Source organism: Lissotriton vulgaris, chromosome 1_2 (assembly GCF_964263255.1).
Source record: "Lissotriton vulgaris chromosome 1_2, aLisVul1.2, whole genome shotgun sequence".
In the NCBI taxonomy this organism is placed as follows: domain Eukaryota; kingdom Metazoa; phylum Chordata; class Amphibia; order Caudata; family Salamandridae; genus Lissotriton; species Lissotriton vulgaris.
In genome coordinates, this window is record NC_141686.1 from 68,670,658 (window position 1) to 68,690,337 (window position 19,680).

Below are 19,680 nucleotides of genomic sequence, written 5' to 3' on the forward strand. Positions count from 1 at the left end.
GGCCCTGGGCCTGGCGCGGACGGGCGCAGGCGGGCTTGCCTTAGGCGCGCCTTTGGCACGCAAACGGCGCTCCCGCTGCGCTCGTCCTCTGAGCGTCCTGGGAATGCACATAGTTTATAGGAGGGAGGCGATGCCGGTGGGGGGCGTGGCCTCACGATAGTGGGTGTGTCCTGGTGTTCTCGGTAATGGAGGCGATATTCTTTCAGAGCCCGTGACAACGCTAGTATCCGCTGTGCGGGATGCCCAAGTGCGTTTTGAATCTTGGAATTAGTGCCCAGGGGGAGATCGTGCAAAGAAAAACACAGTAAGTTTGCTCAAAGTTTTAAAAATTATGGCAAATGTTCTCCCGGCTTCCGCCTCAGAAGATGGTGAAGATTGTATCTAGGTTGCGCTTGTATTCAGCGCCCTTTTATACTTTTGGCAGGGGGCGTGGCCTCACGATAGTGGGCGTGGCCTTGTGTGCTCGGTAATGGCGGCGATATTCTTTCAGAGCCCGTGACAGCGCTAATATCCGCTGTGCGGGATGCCCAAGTGCGTTTTGAATCTTGGAATTAGTGCCCAGGGGGAGATCGTGCAAATAAAAACACAGTAAGTTTGCTCAAAGTTTTAAAAATTATGGCGAATGTTCTCCCCACTTCCGCCTCAGGAGATGGTGAAGATTGTATCTAGGTTGCGCTTGTATTCAGCGCCCTTTTATACTTTTGGCAGGGGGCGTGGCCTCACGATAGTGGGCGTGGCCTGGTGTGCTCGGTAATGGCGGCGATATTCTTTCAGAGCCCGTGACAGCGCTAATATCCGCTGTGCGGGATGCCCAAGTGCGTTTTGAATCTTGGAATAAGTGCCCAGGGGGAGATCGTGCAAATAAAAACACAGTAAGTTTGCTCAAAGTTTTAAAAATGATGGCGAATGTTCTCCTGGCTTCCGCCTCAGGAGATGGTGAAGAATAACATAACATAAGGGACAACAATCTGATGGCAATCACCAAGGGCTCAAAAACCCAGAGAAGGAGTTAAGGAGAGAGCGAACAACTCTGTCTGGTGCTTTTCTTGATGCAAATCGCAGTGGGAAGGTAACCTCCACAGTTGATCTGTGCCGTTGGCTCGTTTTAGAGGTCCGTTGACTTTAGAAATAAAGTCCCAGCCTCAGCGCCCCATAACCCAGTACAGGTGTGGCCATTTAGCTTGCTCGAACACCTTCTCTGTTTCCATTGACAGTTCCACCCGTTCATCCTCAGTATAGTGTGAATCTCAGAATAGATGACCCAGTTTACAAATGTGATTCTGGGGAGAATAGCCCAGCATGAAGCCCACTTTTGACAATAGATCAGAGACTGTATAACCTGTCAGAGCCAGGTAGCAAGGATTTTGGCCAGAATTTTCATGTCAACATTTAACAGAAATGGGGCGATTTGAACCACAGCCGAGAGGGTCATTCATATCCTTAAGGAGCACTGTGATGATTGCCATATTGGAAAGGGAGCTCAAAGTTGCAGTTACATACACCTCCCAGAATGCTTGGTGTAACATCTGTACCAATTGCGGTGCACATGGCTTATAAAATTCCCCATGGAAGCCCGGCTTATAGCATGTTGGTAATATCCTTCGCCAAATGAGCCCTGCCTTTGTCTGATAGTGCCAGCAAGTGAACGGAGGACATGAACCGGTCTTCAGTAGGTGTAAGATCACCATTATTAGTCATAAAGGTGTTCATAGAAGGAGGCGCATGCCTCTGCACTATCCATTGCGTGCGTAAGAAGTTGGCGCATAAAGCCGATATGGAGAGATGGGCCTGTCGTTGGTGCAGTTGAACGGCTAAAAGGCGTCCTGCATTTTCGCCCCTCACATAGTGTCTTCAGTGGAATTTAGTGAGTGTCATTTATGCTGCGGAGGTGTAGATGTAGATGTAGAGTCCATTTATAACGCGCTAGCAATCGCTCCAAGGAGCATCTCGGCGCCAATATGAGGACAACCAGATGAAAAGGTTGCCTTACTGCTAGGGAGACCATAACCGGGATCACACTAGCGCTCTGGCCATTGAGTCTGGAAGATTGTAAATCCAGGTTTTCAATTGCTTGCGGAACTCAGACTCCTTGTCCAGTGCTCTTAATAGAGGGGGTAGGGCGTTCCATGCTTTGGCACTCAACACCGCTAGGGATTTGCCCCCGCGGGTTTTGAGTCTGAATCTAGGGATAGTCAAAAGATTGGCATTGGAGGATCTTAGTGCGCGGTTTGGACAGTATTTTACAAATTTATTTCTTAGGTAAGTGGGGCCTGAATTATGCACAGCGCGAAAAGTGATAGTTAAAACTTTGTGGAGGACCCTTTTAGTTATAGGCAGCCAGTGTAGTGCATTGAGGGCTTTGGTTGCTGAGGATCTTCTTGGCCATTTCAGAACCAGCCTTGCAGCTGCATGCTGCACCATCTGGAGTTTATGGGTAACCATCTTATTGGTGCCAGCGTACAGGCTATTGCAGTAGTCAATACGGGAGGTGACTAATGCAATCGTAACAGTTTTCCTTGCTTCGAGGGGCAGCAGGTCGAAGAACTTTCTAAGCATTTTTATTACCCCGAAACAGGTGCCTGCCACTTTTGACGCTTGATGTTTGAAGGATAGATCGGCGTCAAACTGTACCCCAAGGTTGCGAGCCGAGGAGGTAGTGTGAGGTGGAATTTCTGCCTTCTCAGGCCACCACAGTCTGGGGATGAAATCATTATTTGAGCCTATGGGCATTATATTCAAATTTTGCAGCTTGTAGCCAGTGGCAATTAGCAAGCGAGGGACTCTTGTTATAGGACACTGTAAGGGAGGACACAACCTTTCCAAGCGGGTTCTTTCAGCTGCCCTTCACCAAAGCACTATCCCTCATCAGAAGGCCCCTCGAGGTGGTCTTACTGGCCACCCAGACCACTGGAGGTGATGTGACAGAATTCTCATTCTCCACTTTGTAGACCCTAACATGAGCATTTAGCATCACCTTGTCCCATGAGAGGCTGTATCTGAAGGCCTGCATATGCCACAAACCGGCCGCTGGTGGTCTAATCCCTGTCACCTCCAATAACTCTGGGCGGTGACCCTAGAGGCCCTCAGTAAAATGTTTGAGTGGATCAGGGGGGAGAGAAATGAGTATTTCACAAGGAAATAATAGAGTATAATGAACCGCTGGCGTAGAAGTGTAGCCCTTACTAGAGGGGTGCATAAGATGCCAAACATCCACTAGACTATGATCAGCCAATAGATCTGTCAGCGGACATCGAACACATGGACCAGGTCCTCTCTGGCTGAACTGCAGTGGGAAGAGGGCCAAGGCTTGCCTGGAGGAGGAGTAGTGTTGGGTCCACCAGCTTGCACAAAGTCGCCACCCCCTCCATTTGAAGTGAAGACTAATCTGGGTTAGAAGACAAGTCCATCATATCCTCTCAGGTGTCGAGGTGGATGCCAGCTGGTTTGGACCGTCGAATTGCGTAGTGTGGCCGTATATGGTTATGATAATTATGGCCATGTCTAAAAGGCTAAATCTGATACCTGCATCTCGTAAGCAGGGGCCCAGTGGCAGCAGCTTGTTGCGTCTCATGCTGGAAATCCGCTGCGAATGTGTTAGGGACCTATTTTGCTGATATGGTTCCCCATTATTTATGACTACCTGCATGATAGCCCTGACATGTTGATGGTGTAAAAGGCATGCTATGATCGCTGTAGGGGAGCCAGAGGACCGACCGTAATCTGCGTGTGCACTGGAACTCCAAAGGCTCCTTGAATGCCAGGTGTGTCAGAGTAGTCAGAAAGGAAACCCAGTATGTTATCCCCATCCAAACCCTCTGGGACCCCAGTAAGCAAGATATTATCCCTCTGGGCCCGGTCTTCCAAGTCAGAAACCTTCCGCTGCAGCCACTGAATGTCTGACCCAATCTGGCTGTTAACCGTAGAGCCTGTCCAGTATGTCCTCTCTCTTGTCTGCAGAATTGAACCTTAAAAGCCTTTGCAAGAGATGAGACCGCAGGGCCTTAATATCAGACATTTAATGCTATCAAAGGCAGACTGTTTGGCACTCATGGCAGTAACATCCTTGAGTATCCGCGCCAGCGTTTTCTTAGCCATGTTGTCAGTAGTAGCAGGTGTCCGCGAGAGGTCCCCTGATAGTGCCTCAGCAAAGGACAGCTGTCTCGTTGCCTTTGTACCAGGCATGAAGAAAGTGGATTTACATAGGCAATACACCTAGGCACACTCTCGTGCAAGGGCGTCAGCAGTGAATCCGTTGGGAGGAAAGCCAGATGGCACTGAGAAAAACTGTTCCAGAGAAGGGCACCGTCCTAGGTCACACCTCACAGTCGACATGACCTTTGTACCTGGGATATAAAGGCTAGCAGAGTGAAGTACAGCAGAAGGAAAACACCAGAAGACCTGGCAGCATAGGCCTGCCCAGCAGGGTGGGACGTACCAGGCGATCGTCCCAGGTCCGACGAATCAGAAGAGAACACGTCCCAGCCCTAGTCATTCCACCTGTAGGGAATCACAAACATGCAAAGGAAGTACCATTGTCCAAGGGGCAAGTGGGGGCCAGGTGTCTGGGCAGATTGTCTCTCCACTGACAGAGTACCAAATGAGTAGTACCAGGGAAAACCCGGCTCTAGAAAAGCCCTAGACCCCAACAACAGACCAGGTGCAAACATTGGGCCCCTCCTAGCAGCCCTCCACCCCCATCACTGGCAAAAGGAAGTACCAAGAAGGAGCAGGCCTCAAACGGTGCAGGAGCCCCTACCTCTATGTGGTGAGGGAAGAGTTCCCGATGAATGAATGAGGTCACTAACAAGCAGTATCGCTGTGTCTCCTCTGCACACCGGCAGGGCCCAATAATAGGAGCACCCCGACCCTCAATGAGCTCTGACCAGGCAGCCACCGCACAAGAAACCGCGCGCTCCTGCTCTCCATCAGGTCGCCCGTGCAGTCTCCGACACTGGGATCTCCTCTGCCCATGGGTGACTCTCCTCTCCCAGTGGTCAGGGCCCAACAGTGGTAGCGCCTCTCTCCTGGGCACAGCAAACATCTCGCTCTGTTGTTCCACCAGGTTGCCAGCTTAGTCATTGGCTCTGGGCAGCCGCGTATGTGAGAGTGGGGGAGAGAACGTCGGGAGCCATAAACACAAATTCCAGTGCCCCAAAATCAGATATATCGGAGTGCACCCCCCTCCAGAGTCTCTTCGCTATTTCTATTTTTCTATTTAAAACATTTATAGAGCGCGACAGCTGCCCCAGCCAAGGGGCGTCCCGGCGCTAAAAGCAAAACAGCAGCAAAGATAGGGAGAACGGTTTACACAGTAGGAAAAAGAAAGGTTTTAATAGCTCTCCTGAAATGAGTGAGATTGTCAAGGCCACGAATATGAGGGGGCAGAGAATTCCAGAGAACAGCTGCTCTGTAACGGAAGGAACGACCTCCAGCGCAAACTTTCCTGACGCGGGGGACCAGCAGCAAATGTTGGCCCATAGAGCGAAGCTGGCGGGGGAAACATAGAATGAAAGCAAATCTGTCTGTGAGCTAGAGGATCCACGCTTCAGAATTTTAAAAGCTATACAGAGTGCTTTAAACTCAATCCTTTGAGCAACAGGCAGCCAATGAAGACGGCGAAGACTGCCAGACACTGAGCAGACTCTACGCAGGCCCAGAAGAGCTCTCACTGCGGCATTCTGAACTCTCTGTAACCTTAGTACTTCTGCCTTGTTTACCCCTAGGTACAGAGAGTTCACATAATCGAGCCTAGAGATAATCAGTGCCTGAATAATAAGCTGTCTGGTTGGAGCATCGAAGATGTCCAGGATAGGTCTCAGCCCACGGAGGAGGCCGAAACAGGTACCAGCTACCTTCTTTGTTTGAGTCTGGAGACTAAGCAAAGAGTCCATCCAAACCCCCAAGTTCTTTACCACCAGCTACCAGCTGAACAACCAGGGACTGTGTCTACGGTATGCAGGGTGGCGGTAGATTGTCACCAAAGCCGTTCAGTGAGATGCCATCTTGCTTTTTTGCTTTTGATCCACCCCACATGCCCTTGTACATGTGGTTGTTTTCCCCTCTCTCTTTTTGCCTCAATGCCACAGCACATCACTCTGGCTTCAATCTCTGTTTCTCTCTGGGGTTGGCTCTTCTCTTTACTGCCTTTTGGTATAGGGCATCCATAGGAAGCCTTTAACATGAATAACCAGATAGGAAGAAGGTTATTCACCGGAGTGCTGTGACAACTCTGGGAGAGGATGTAGCCTTACGGTTAGAGCGGTCAACCTCGAAGCTTGAGAACAGGGTTCAAGTCTCGGCAACGACGCTCAACATCCTGTGATTCTGGGCAAATCACTTTTCTCCCTGTGCCTAACAAAAATTAATGTGTTCTTCTGTAACGAAACAGGTGCTCATGTAAAGCGCTGATGTCTCGGGTCTAGTTCGCGCTATATGAAACTCTAAATTTTTTTTTTTAAAAAGCGATTAATCACTGTTGTGACATCACCCAGGGTAAGTGCTTGCTTTATCTTCATTCTGATGCCTCACCTGGGTCTCCAGAGACCCGAGTGTGACTTTAAAAAGGCAGTTGGTAGTGAACGTGGGTGGTCCTGTGCCATTTGCCTTCGTCCCTGTCAGTGTGGGTCTCTCTCCATACCCGTGCTGAGAAGAAGTCTGAAGTTCAATTGACAAGTGGCTGTGGGAGAGCTACTGCCAGAGCAGTGTGGCTTTGGGCTTGCAATGGATGGGCGTGTACAGAGCGTTCTGGGATTGGGCGGCAAGGAGCAAGACATTTATTTTTGGCAAATTTGGTTGGGGGCTAGAAGTGGGCTGGGTATCTGCAGAGGGTTGTGTTGGTGCCAAGAGACCAGGTATTTTTTGTTACATATATTTGTATCTGGGTGAGGGATACTTTTTCACAGAGTGTTTAGGGCTGGTGGCAGGAAGTTTTTAATTTTTATAAAACATACTTTGTGCTTTATTAATCTCTGCTTTATTACATTTTTTGAACTATGAACTTGTATTGTCTTTTTGGTTTGGTGCATCCGTATGTACAAAATACTTGAAGAGAGTTGACAACTGGATACTACAAAACCACCTCAAAATATATACGTCTAAAATGAAATACTGAAAACTTTTAGCCAAACATGGAGTGGCTGACCTAGACTCGATTGCTCACTACGACATGAACAAAAGTAAAGACATTGGAGATGATCATGAACTCCAAACTTGCACTCAGCAGTGGGACAAAAGCACCTTCAACATAGTGAGAACATGGCAACAGATTTTCCATTATCTAGGGTGCTCACGGAGGTTCCAAGACTCAACAGCTGTAGTACAGTCCCACTTAGTCTATGCCAGTGGACTTTACATTGGACCCACACAATGTCTAATTATCAAATTTAAACTAATCCTAAATGCTGCTGCCAGGCTAATTTGTAGTTGAACTAGACATGACAACATCACCCCTGCCCTCAAGGTTCTGCATTGGTACCTTAAATGAAATGAAATGAAAAGATAATTTATAAAGCGCGATGGCTACCCTAATGCGTCCCAGCGCTGTGGAGGTCGAGGCAAAGGCAGAGCTGCTGGGAGTTACACAGGTTTGTTAAAAAGCCAGGTTTTTAGGAGCTTTCGAAAAGTCAACAGTTTTGGCTCAGATCTGATTGTGAGGGGAACGTGTTCCAGAGCTTGGCCAGGTTATAGGAAAGTGAGCGGCCTCCACACCTAGCTCTCTTGACTCGAGGTACTGTGGTGAGGTGGGAGGACCCAGATCTAAGGTGTCTGTTGGGATGGTAGACGTTTACTAGGGGGAGGTTGATGGAGGGACCTGTCCCCAAGTAGGACCGGTGGGCGATGCACATGGCCTTGAATGTAATCCTTGATTTTACTGGGAGCCAATGGAGGTCCTTCAGTCGGGTTTTAACTGAGACTTGGCGGGGTGTACCTTGTTCAAGCACATAAGTGTAGATATTCTAGTGTTTCTTGAGTAGATGAAGATACCCAAAATAAAGAACTGTGATAACAAGTGATTACACCATATTGAAAGTTTGAGCTTTGGCCCCTGTCGGACTTTATGAACGGAATATAGGTTCTTTTCCCTTCTGTACCCTCAGTTCTCGATGTGCCTGTGATGCAGCTGATTTGTAAACGTTCAGATGATCTAGATGTCTTATTACTCTCCCTGTTCCTCCTTCTTTGAGTAGGTTTCTCAGGTTGTTGCGATCTACGTGTATCTATGTGAATGTTGTATGCATGGGCTACTTTTATTACTAGACTTTTGCACATGAAATAGACTCCAAGTGCCATTCTCATTGTTTCTTTTGCTCTGTGTTTCCGACTAACCCCAGGAACAGTGGGCCAGAGCAGCCTGAAGTTTCTCCTGCTCAACCCTGCAGTACACTTTGCCGAGGTTCTGAAGGAGTGTCGCTCTGTTATCATAGCAGGAGGAACCATGCAGCCGGTAAGGGAGATGGCGCTTTTGTATCATGCATTTATGCTGTGTTCTGTGGCACCTGTTATGAGGATACCCTCCAGTACACTGTGGAAAATGCAAATCAGTTGCACTGATGTTCTGCTCTCAGGACTGGAAAAAGCAAATCTATAAGAAAACTGTAACTTAAAAATTCTGTGAGAGGATCCCCAGCGTGAGTGAGGGAGCAGTGCATCTGGAAGAGGCTCCAACTGTACTCCTGTGTTTTTACTGCCTTTCAAGAAGGATGCAGATATTGGCTTCTTTGACATTCCTGCTTGTTCGGGCTGTTCTTTGTTTTCATTCATTTGCATTGGCTAAAAACAGAAAGCTTTGCCTCTTCCATTCATGTTGTTCACTATGGATTCCATAGTCCATTATTCTGCTTAGTGGCATATTGAACCCTTGCTGCCTTATCTGCAAAAAAACAAAAGATAGTTCTAAATTCTGCACTGCAGATTTCTCATGCAGTAATGGGTAAGGCATGGACTTTTTAGACTTGCATTTTCATTCGATAGCAGGGTTCTGGAGATTGGAACCTACTACTCTACCAAGCTTCTTAACATGCAATCTGACGTGACAGATTAATGGATTTCTGTGTTGTCAAAGCTGCATATTGACCCTTTTACTTCAGAGTCCTTGCATGGGAGGACAACACTATTGGTGCCTTCTCAATCTACAGTTGTTGCCACTGATTGTGAAGGTCTAATAAAGGAAAATGTGCAGCACTTCCTACCAACTTGAAACTAAAAGGCTAAATACTTTGAAAGCCTTGCATGTCACTTATGTGGCATCCATTGTTAGCTTCTTTAAGTGTACAAAACTGGAGAAATTTTCAAAATAAATGGGGTAGCCAAAGCAAATAGTTGGGCCCATCAGAAATGTGGTTAAATCAGACTTCCTTCACTACTGTCACAAATTGCTGATGATACATTTGTACATTTCTCCAGAAATATGACATACCACTCTCAAATCACATTCTATTCATTATGGGAGAATGGGATTTTGAAAAATCCTCGACATGCATGAGTTCCCTTAAAGCGAGGCTTTTATTTATCTGATGCATACTTGTAATCTGTAGATTCCTCACCTTTTGATTCCTCCAAGGTGCAAGGCTGGATCGGGAGAACTTTCTGCAGTAGCACCCTTCATATTGATAGGTGGCGCCACTGGGCTCTGTGGCTACTCTTCCCACCTCTGTAAGTGAAGAAACAATGTTGCCTATAGGTGTCAACTGTGACATACGTTCCTCTTTTTCCACACCCTTTGATGGAGAACTGCTCCTATTTATTTTTAGCTTTTTTACCAAAGTTTCTCAAATTCTTTTTTTGCATTGTGCAGGGATGTCTCCCTCTAAACCCAAAGGATGTAAGCCGTACTGCACCTGTAAAAAGCAGATGTCCATCGCAGACCCATGTTCCATAGCTCTACAGCTACACCCTACTGACAAACCCCATTTAGGTTGAAACTTGTCTTAGGTTACCTGTGTTCTTTTCTGGAGGGTACTCGCCTGGCAGTTCAGGACAGACTGTTTCGATGTGGAGCAGGATCTATACTGATTTGCATAGAGTGGGCCTTTGTCTAGAGGGCATGGTGTGCGAAAAACAAAGGACTGGAATTTGACTGAGTGATTGCCAGTGGCCAAGATTAGTTTGAGCATTCCATCCATCACAGGAACAGTCCAGCCTGAACTGCCAGGCCCTAAGTGGGACAGGTATTCCCAGATTTGGGCCCCGTGAACACTGTGTCACAGGAACCAAGCTATCCCTGAGTGATGAGCCCGAATATGGATGAAACTGGTCCTATGTTTCTTGTGTTCCTGTTTAGGGAGGACCCGGCCTGACAAATTAGACTGGACTGTTCCCATTAGAGCAGGGTGAAAACTGACTTGCATGTGGCTGGGTCCATACTGAGGTGGAATGGTGTGCAAAATAAAGATGACCTGGGATGCGGACCAAGTAATTGCCAGTAGCTGTGATTAATTCAAGCATTCTATTCATCCCTTTTTTGTATACTTTGCTTCCAAAGATCTGCAGCATTGGCTCCCTGAGGCATTTGATGATCTCATAATCAATCAGAGGAGAGAGAAGCTGAGATCCATTCGGCTTCCAATAAATAGGCAAATAATCAATAGAGAATGGATCACTTGTCCTGTTCTTTAGCCAGAGTCTTTGGTTCTTACAGTTCCAAGTAACCTGTTGCTTCAGCTAGATCTCAGCATGTGTTGCTCTGTGAGAGAACAAATGCAATCCCTGTATCTTAGGAGGATGCCCCATCTCTTTCCTTGCCTCAGTGCCAGTACTAATGGATACTGAAGGCCATTTTCTGTTCCGGCTTCAGCGTGGCATAGGGACCTGAAGAATGTCAGAAGGGCAGAGTCCAGATCATCTTGATAGCCCCAAGATTGGTCTTGGAGAGTTTGGTATCCTAACATCCAAGATCGGAGCATCATCCCTCCACTTCGGCTCTTTCTCTAGGAGGATCTTCTGTCATTAGGGAGGGCAACATTGCATTTCTGATTCACTACAATCTACACCTTCATGTGTGAAGATTGCTGATAACAATGTAACCTTCTGCCAGAGGTAGTGGATACAATTCTGTCTGCTTGATGTCCATTTTCAAAGTTAATTTTTTTCTGGCTGCTTGTGTAAGTTTGTTACTGTGTATGAAAACAGACAGGTAGATTCCCTAAAGCTTTTTGCCCGACAATTCATTGCTGGCTGAGCAGTTTGTCATTTTGGCCCTTTCTTGTTTGACTGATCACCTCTCTTTATTAAATTGACATGTTTTCATGTGTTGGTAGAGGGGCTTAAAGGATCGCATGCACGTTTGTACCCTGAGGCTTTTGACGCTAAAGACTGTTTTTCGAATTGTTACCACTTCAAGTTCTTTCAGTGAACCTCAGGCATTTTCTGTTCAACTATCCTATATAACTTTTTCTCCTGACAGGTTGGTGTATCTGACATGTCATATCATGTTATATGTTATGTTATTTGTTATGTTGTTGTGTTGTACACAACTCACCTGGGAAACTATCCTGAAAGCAGGAGCTGTAAAGCCCGAGCCAGGGTTGGGGGTAGAGGAAGAGCTAGGTGTTCAGCTTCCTCCAGAATTCAAGAACTGAGGAGGTGACTCTGATGTGCCGGGGCAAATTCTTCCAGGCTTTAGAAGCAAGGTAGGAGATGGGACAACCACTGAATCTGGTTCTGCGGACCTGGGGTGTGTGTGAGTGTGAGTAGGAGTCAAGCTGAGTGAAGGTGTCTGGTAGGTTTGTGAAAATGTATGCAGTTGTTGAGGCACAATGAGGCCAATGTTGTGTAAGGTTTGTATGTGTGGGTGAGGAGTTTAAAGAATGCTGTTTGTGGATTGGGAGACAGTGGAGCTCTTTCAGGTGCGGGATGGGAGGTTGACGGTGTGCTTGGCGGCCAGGTTTTGTATGGTCTGTAGTCTTCTGGTCAGTTGAGCATTGAGACCAGTATAGAGTGTGTTGCTGTAGTCTAGCTTGCAGTTGATGAAGTCTTGGGTGACTGCTCTGCAAGTGTTGATGGGGAGCACTTTGAAGATCTTCTTGAGCATCTTGAGTGTGTGGAAGCAGGAGACTGAGACTGCATTCATTTGGCCGGTCATAGTGAACTGAAGTTGGTTACTATTCCAAGGTTCTTTGCATGGGTTGCCAGGAGGGATGTGGTTCCTGTGTTTGGCAGGCCACCAAGTTGAGTGCCAGAGGAAGGTGTTTTTGCAGAAGATTACTACTTCTGTCTTGTTTCATCCATTTGGCGAGTTTGGTCATGGAAATGGAAGTACAACATGATTCCCTGAGACGCTATGTCTCCCAGTCAGGCTTCCGGCTGGAGCACAGCACTGAGTCTGCCTTGATAGAGGTAACGGATAACATCTGAATGGCCTTGGACAATAGTCAGGCAGCACTTCTGGTGCTGCTTGACCTATCGGCGGTGTTTGACACCATCTCGCACCAAATCCTACTGGAGAGACTACAGGACATCGGGATACAGGGGGTGGCATTAAAAAGGCTGACAGATTTTCTAACAGATAGATCCCAGTCTCCTTCAGATCTAATACCACCAACGTTACTAAGGGAGTACCGCAGGGCTCCTGTTTGAGCCCTCCCCTCTTTAACATTGACGTTACTCCCTTGGCTAAACTAAACATCTCCACTTCCGCTCGGCTGAGAGCGACAGGTACCGACGGACAGAGCGGGGCCTCATTCTCCCGAGCGGTTGCCGGGTGAGGTGAGGATTGTCACCCACACAAAGTTGGGAACATTCCTTTTTCTCCAATGGACATTGGGGCTCCAAGTTCCTGGTAGTTATATATTCATTCATATAGATTCTCATGGTAGGTTCATTTGAACACACTATATTTAGTTGCAGTAGCCATACATTTCAAGGTCCTGAAGAAAGCCGGAGTAATTCTCCCAATGGCTGAAACATGTCGACCGACCTGCACAGCGCCATAGTGTAGTTTCAATCTTCAACTACTGGGCGTGGTTTTAACTTTGACACTCAGACCATTTCTAGTGAATACGCCTCTGGTCTTAGTAGTTAATTTTACCTTCACTGTTATTTTTCACAGCACTGCACTGTTTCACTATTTGTCTGTTGAGCAACATTTTGGCTTGAGTATTTATATCCTTTTCCGCACCGTCACTTGATGGTTTGGGCGGTAATCGGATCATTTACTTACAACCACATGATGAAATCCCGCCATAAAGGGCGGTCTGATGGGTATTTCTCAGCCACATGTGACTCTAGTAATCCTTTCATGCATGAACCCTTATGCTTTCTAGTCACCTACTTGACAGCACACCACCCTGGACCTGTACTTCTCTGTTGTGTTTTTGTATCAATGAGAATGGGGATATGAGTTGAGAGGTCGGTAAATATTTTCCCCTTGACCCTCCACACACCCATTTTTGTTTAGTAAACTAATGAGGAACCTTGGGTTCAGTCCCATCTCATACGCAAACGACACTCAACTCCTCTTTACCTTTGACAAATCCAGCCCTGACATTCAACACATCTTCTCAGAGGGCATGAAGACCATGGCCGCCTGGATGAGTACCAACTTTCTCCAAGTGAACGCTCAGAAATCAGAGATCATGTTGTTTAGAGAGGCAACCATAAGTTGGACTCACAGGTGGTGGCCGGAGGAGCTGGGCACAGCCCCCTCTCCAAAACCGGTGGGCAAGAACTTAGGAATCCGCATTGACCAGAATCTTACTCTAGAAGCACACACCGCTACCACTGCTGGATCCTGTTTCCACACAATCAGCCTACTCAGAAAAGTATTTCCTATGCTACCATCATCCACGCGAAAAACACTGATGCAAGCCTTAGTGTTTAGCCGTCTGGACTACTGTAATGCTCTGTTGGCCTCGGCCAACGAGGCCTCCCTAAACAAATTACAGGTGGTTCAGAACAAGGCAGGCTGATTAGTAGCAAACGCCCCCCCAGAACGGCCTCCATCCCTCTTCTCAACAAACTCCACTGGCTCCAAATAAGAAAGCGGGTGACATTTAAGATCGGCTGCATCACTTTTAAGGCCCTCAATGGACATGGGCCTCTTTATCTGTCTGACAAACTGACTAAGTACACTCCCTCTCGGCCCCTTCGATCAGGATCCTAGCTTCTCCTGTGCACTCCAAGAATAAAAAATTCTTGCAAAGGGGGCAAATCATTAACTCTCCTTGCCCGACTTTCTGAAATGAGCTTCCACAACAGCTTTGTGACTGCCAGAGCCTCCATCAGTTTAGAAAGCTTCTAAAAACCCATCTTTTCTGAGGTATCTCAGTTTAGCTATAGTATACCGTCCAAAGCGCGGAGATACCCCTTACGAGGTGATTCGAGCGCTGAATAAATTAATAATATGTGGTATTTTCCTGAATTCTTGGGGGTTCCCATTGGACTTTTTGGAGTGTTTATGTGCCACCCACACTTATAGAAACCGCATTGCAGACATTAACATATGTAGTCCTCGGAGTATCTTCAGACTAATGGGTGGTGACTTCAGTGCTTTGATAAACAGACTGTAGATACCTGAGCACAAGGGGTGACAGTGTGTAGATACGCCTCCCCTCACAGGATGGACTGCTGCACTTAGGTTTAGTGATGTATGGCAAGTCAGATACCATTTTGATCAGGAATTTACATCTTGATCCGGTGCCCATAGAAAATATTCTAGAATAAACTACTTTTTTGAGCTTTCAGTGTTACAAATCTCATATCCTCTCCAGGTGCCTGGCTGACCATGCCCCAGTGACATTTATGCAGAGGATCAACCGTGAGGGGAAGGGCGGCAATTGTGGCTGAATGCCTAGAGGTTACTAGATAGGTACTTTGCAGAACAAATTACACCCTGGTTAGATGATTACCTGGAGTTAAACCGAGATTCCATCATGTCAGCGGTTATGCTACGGGAGGTACTTAAAGTCACAGTTTGGGGACTTGGCAGCAGGGCAGCGCAAGGAAGAAGACCAATCCATTACAGATTCTGTGCTTGGAATTGGTGGTTCGGTCAAATCCGGTGCTCACGGGAGACAGAGTATGTTGTATGAAGGCAGGGCTGGTCCTCCGGGATTTGGATGGCTACAGGCTGCTGGAAATGCTCAGGTTTTGCGGTGAGCAGGTCAAAGTTGGCACAGGCCGATGGGGCTATGGCCAAAGCAGTTGGTGTTGTCTTCTCCTTGGGTCAGCACAGCTCTTCAGTCCGTCTTTCTTCCTCGAATCTCTGGTGGCATGGTTGAGGGTCCCCCCTAAATACTACATTTAGGGACTTTTACAGGGGTATGCAGGTCTGGACCAACGGGTCCTTTTCTTGGGGTGAGTACACCGCCTATTATGCCATCCTCCAGTGGGAGGGGGCATGAGCCTCTCTCTAATTGGCTTGGTCCCCTCATCTTCAAGATGGAGGGGACGGAGATGTGTGCTTTACCTTGCCTCCCTCACCTCTCCTCCTATTTTGGTTTTCCAGCTGATTCTCCCACCCAAAGTGCGAGTCAGAACTGGTGGGAGCTACTGGCGGCAGCAAAAGGCAGGGACAGCTTACAAACGCGGCAGGCTTTTGAAGCTTTCCCTTCGTGGACCCAGCCCATCCTGGCGGAGGAGGCATGATTACTCTGCCCAGGATAGACTTTGTTTCTTGCAGTGTGAGAAGCAGAAACATAGCAGAAGGGTATGCCTGGTTGGGGTGGGGGTTGGGAGTGGGGGGTCGTTCCTGCTCCAGGAAGACGAGGAGTGGCTGGCCCACTTTTGTGGGTGCTGACTGTTTGGTCATCCCTAGGGCCGACCAAACCAGTCATGCACACACTGCATTTCCTCTCTGTAAGCTGCATGCAGCCTACATAGACAAAATCACCTCCCCATAGACGCCTGTGGGGTCGGCGTCCTAGCCAATTACAGCGCTGCCATTGCAGGGTTGTGATTGGCTTGGGGGAGGAGAGGGAGGCTGCCTGCTTCCTGTAAGGCGTTAGGCACAGAGAGGAGGCGCGACACAGGACCGGAGGCGAAGGTAAGCACCCCCACACGTGACCCCGTCGCCCCCACAGCCTGCGCCCCTGCCTCCCCACCCCTGCACCCGTCGTCACTCCCTCCACACCCCCTTACTTCCTTCACACCCCCTCAGTCTCCCCCACCCCCACCTCAATTTTTCAGGATTAAAAGGTGCTGAGGAATCCTTTGACCTTCTTACTAAAAGTTGTGATTTGTTTCCACATCAACCAGTCAATCATTGTACTAGTGTTTTTTGCGACCCCGCCCCTTGAAACAGGAAAGGCTCCATCGGTTGAACCCCCAAAAGAGATGTAATCTTCTACAGCAATTACACCAAAGACCATTGGGTGGATGGCCAGGTTTTTGTGGGGCTCTCTGGGGAAAATAAAGGTAAAGTAGTGCAGAAAAAGACTCTGCCAAGGTGGATAGTTGCCTGCATTAGGTCGTGCTATGCACTGGCAAGGAAACATTCTCCGGAAGGCCGGAGAGCCCATTCGAACAAGCCTAAGGCTGCCATCACTGAGTTGGCATGCAGAGTATCGATCTGAGGCATCTGTCAGACTGCAGCGTGGGCCTCAGTACGTAGGTTCATTAAGCAGCACTACCTTGACAGTCAGGACCGAAGTGAAGGACATTTTGCCCGTTTGGTCCTGCATGACATTTTTCCTTTGGGAGCCCACTGTACCTTTGGGACATACTGCTTTAGCATCTATTCCAAAGGTGAGGAATCTGCTGTTAAAAGTATCCATCAATAGAGCAAGTTAGTTACCTTTGGTAATGCTCTATCTGGTGGATACTCTAACCACACATTCCTCACCTCCCTCCCACCTTCCCCTTCTGTGGAGTGGTCTGTTTTTTCATCTTAAATGATCCCAAGTTAGAGATCTATGCACTAGTACTGAACATTTTTTTGAGCTTCCCATCCAAGGGCATGTAAAGGGTAAAACAGAAAACTGATGGCACAAAGGGGTGATGCTTATGTGCGGCTCTGCTCCATCACTGCTGGGGTGGAACGAAACCAACACAGAGCAGCATGGCACGAACTACCACCACATGAGAGCAATGCTGAAAAAAATTCCAGATCCAATCTCGTGCCCGAGTATAATTTCAAGGTGAGGAATCTGCAGTTGGAGTATCATAACAGAAAGCGCGTTTCTAAAGTAAGTAACTTGTTTCTCTGGGAGAGTCTATGTTTAGATCCTATCTACTCCTTGCAGCACAAAGCGCAGCATCTCCATCATGGTAGTTAAGAATGTGGGCGATCATGGTGCGACACACTTGGAGGGAGCCGAGGTGTGAATTGTCAATTTACGCTTTCAGTTCTAAAGCTTATCTATAGTCTGTCATCCAGGATGTGAGCCAGTTCATCAGGAATTTCTCTGGCTCATGCCCTTCAGGCTCTCTGATATACCCCTTCTAACCGGAGGTTTTACCGCCTTGACCTGCCCTCTGTAACCACCACTTTCTTCTCAAGCTGTGATGTCTTTACCATTAGGTGGTATACTTCAGCCTTTAAAACATGTATTGTGACTTATGCAGTGAAGATTTGCTTTTCTGCTTCAGTCACTCACTCAGCCACCTTCTTCAGATCCTGGCTTAGTAAGGAGATTTCAGTCTGCCTACTAACAATCTTGTCTTCTAGGGACGTGCATTTGCTGCAGATCGCCTCGAAGATTATTTTTGGAGTAACAAGGGTTGCTTCAAACTCTCTTTGTTTCCCTCAACAATCAGATGCCATTGAAAATATTTTAGAATGTGGGGTGGTTCCTGCAGAGATATTGACGACAGGTGATCATCAAGCCTGGTTGCCCCTAGCTGTCTCTTCCAAAGATGGGGAGGACCCCGACAACCACAGCCAGGCACAACCCGTGCAACCATAGGTCCAGGTCCTCAGCGGCACCACCATCCAGTTTAGGCACGGCTAGGCCCGTAGCATGCCCTCTGGCCACATAGAGCTTTGCTTTTATCTCTTCAAGCAACTGCCCTCCCCTCCCAATGGTCCCATAAACACAAAGACTACCTTCTCTGAGAAATAGGGAAAAGGGGCAAGAGCTATCCCAGTGGCCATTGAAATGCCGCAAGAGGATGTATGTGCTGTCCACGCACCACCTCCCCTTGGGACATGCTCAGCTGGTTCTTTGCATCATCGTCAAGGCCTCCGCCACCTCACCTCCACCATTTCTCCAGTGCTCACTATCACCAGAAAGAGCATACCGAAGGTAAGTAACTTATTCTTTTGGTTTTCTTTTGCTTAAGCTGCCCGAAGCAGACTGTTACTCCTTACATAGCACAAAAGAAATCAACATCAGCTGCAGCTTAGATATTTTGTCTAATTTCTGTTCTGTTCTTTTTAGGTGTCGGATTTTAAAGAGCAACTATTGCTGTCCGCTGGTGTTGGCATAGAGAGGATTGCTGAGTTCTCCTGTGGTGAGTAACTGATATTCAGAAATTGGTAGATGGCTGAAATTGAAAGTGAATCTTAAGCATAGGCAAAACACAGGCCTATTTGAATATAAAGCCAGATATGGCATATCTTCTAAAAATTGACATCCATTGCCTCCCACCTATGCCAGTCACCTGCCTTACTTGATTGTAGCTTTCAAAGGAGATAAGGAACACCCTACTCACACGGAACCATGGTACATATTATATACAAAAAACAATGGTGCCTGTGGAAATAATAAGAAAATACTCCTAGTACTTATAATAATACTATTTCACGCAGTGGCAATAATCCAGGACAAGATGTATGAATTTTGAAAAAGTCCAGTAGGTAAAATGCATTGTAATTTATATTGAAAAATCCAAAAAACATGTACGGTGTCCCAAGTGAAAAGTGGAACCTATATACAAAAGTGACTGGTTGTGACATACATGAAGGTTTCAAAAATACAAGAGAGCAAAAAGGTACCATCAAATCATTTTACAATAATCATTCACAGTCTCCTGTAAAAATGACGGAGGCTGAATACAATGGTTCGCTTTGCAAGTGTGTCGACTACGTTTCGACCTCTTAAGAAATATGTGGTCTCATCAGGATCTAAGAATTGAGGGACACCTGAAATCAAATGTAGAGGGGGGGATCAATGACCTAGATAAAAACAGGAGTGGTAGATCAATAGAATTTGTAAAAAAGGTTAGACTCGAATACCTAGGTTAAAATAGATATTCTGTCAGATTGGTGGTGCATACAACCAAGGGAAAGTGACTCAGTGGAATGAGGGTAAGAAGTTGTACTTAATAGGGTCCGGCCGGGCGCTATTGAGAGGAAACATAAATTTATAGATGTAGTTGTTAGCTTGATAGACTACATGGCATATCACAGATATTTACAGTGTTTGGGAAAACATGCCCCTGTAAGTAGAAGGGGACCTGACAGTATAGATCGCGTGAGTCCAATTACACATCTGTAATGGGGAATGTTTAAACTGAAAAGTCCTTTTTGGGATGAACTAATAACTTTTGAAAAGATCATTCTCAGAGGGTTACATCATTTAAAATCAACAAGATGTTTTATCCCCTACAACATTTCGTTGGAGGAAAGGCGAGCATTACAAGGTAAAATAAATTACGAAAATATCATTTTTACACCAGCGGATAAGGGTGGTGGAATAGTTATCCAAAACAGAAATGACTAGGACTCTGAGCTTATTAAGCAACTCTGATACAAAACACTATACGAAATTGTTGTGTAATCCACTGAACACGATAAAAAATGAA

At 46.9% G+C, this 19,680-nt stretch overlaps 1 protein-coding gene across 1 annotated transcript in view; it reads left to right on the forward strand.

Moving 5' to 3' along the window:
* DDX11 (DEAD/H-box helicase 11) overlaps nucleotides 1-19,680 on the forward strand; it is a 430,817-nt gene that overhangs the window by 290,020 nt on the left and 121,117 nt on the right. The window contains exons 18-19 of the mRNA XM_086952822.1: nucleotides 8,331-8,443; nucleotides 18,315-18,387. Of these exons, the coding sequence (XP_086808948.1) occupies nucleotides 8,331-8,443; nucleotides 18,315-18,387 (186 nt within the window). The remainder of the gene's footprint in view (nucleotides 1-8,330; nucleotides 8,444-18,314; nucleotides 18,388-19,680) is intronic.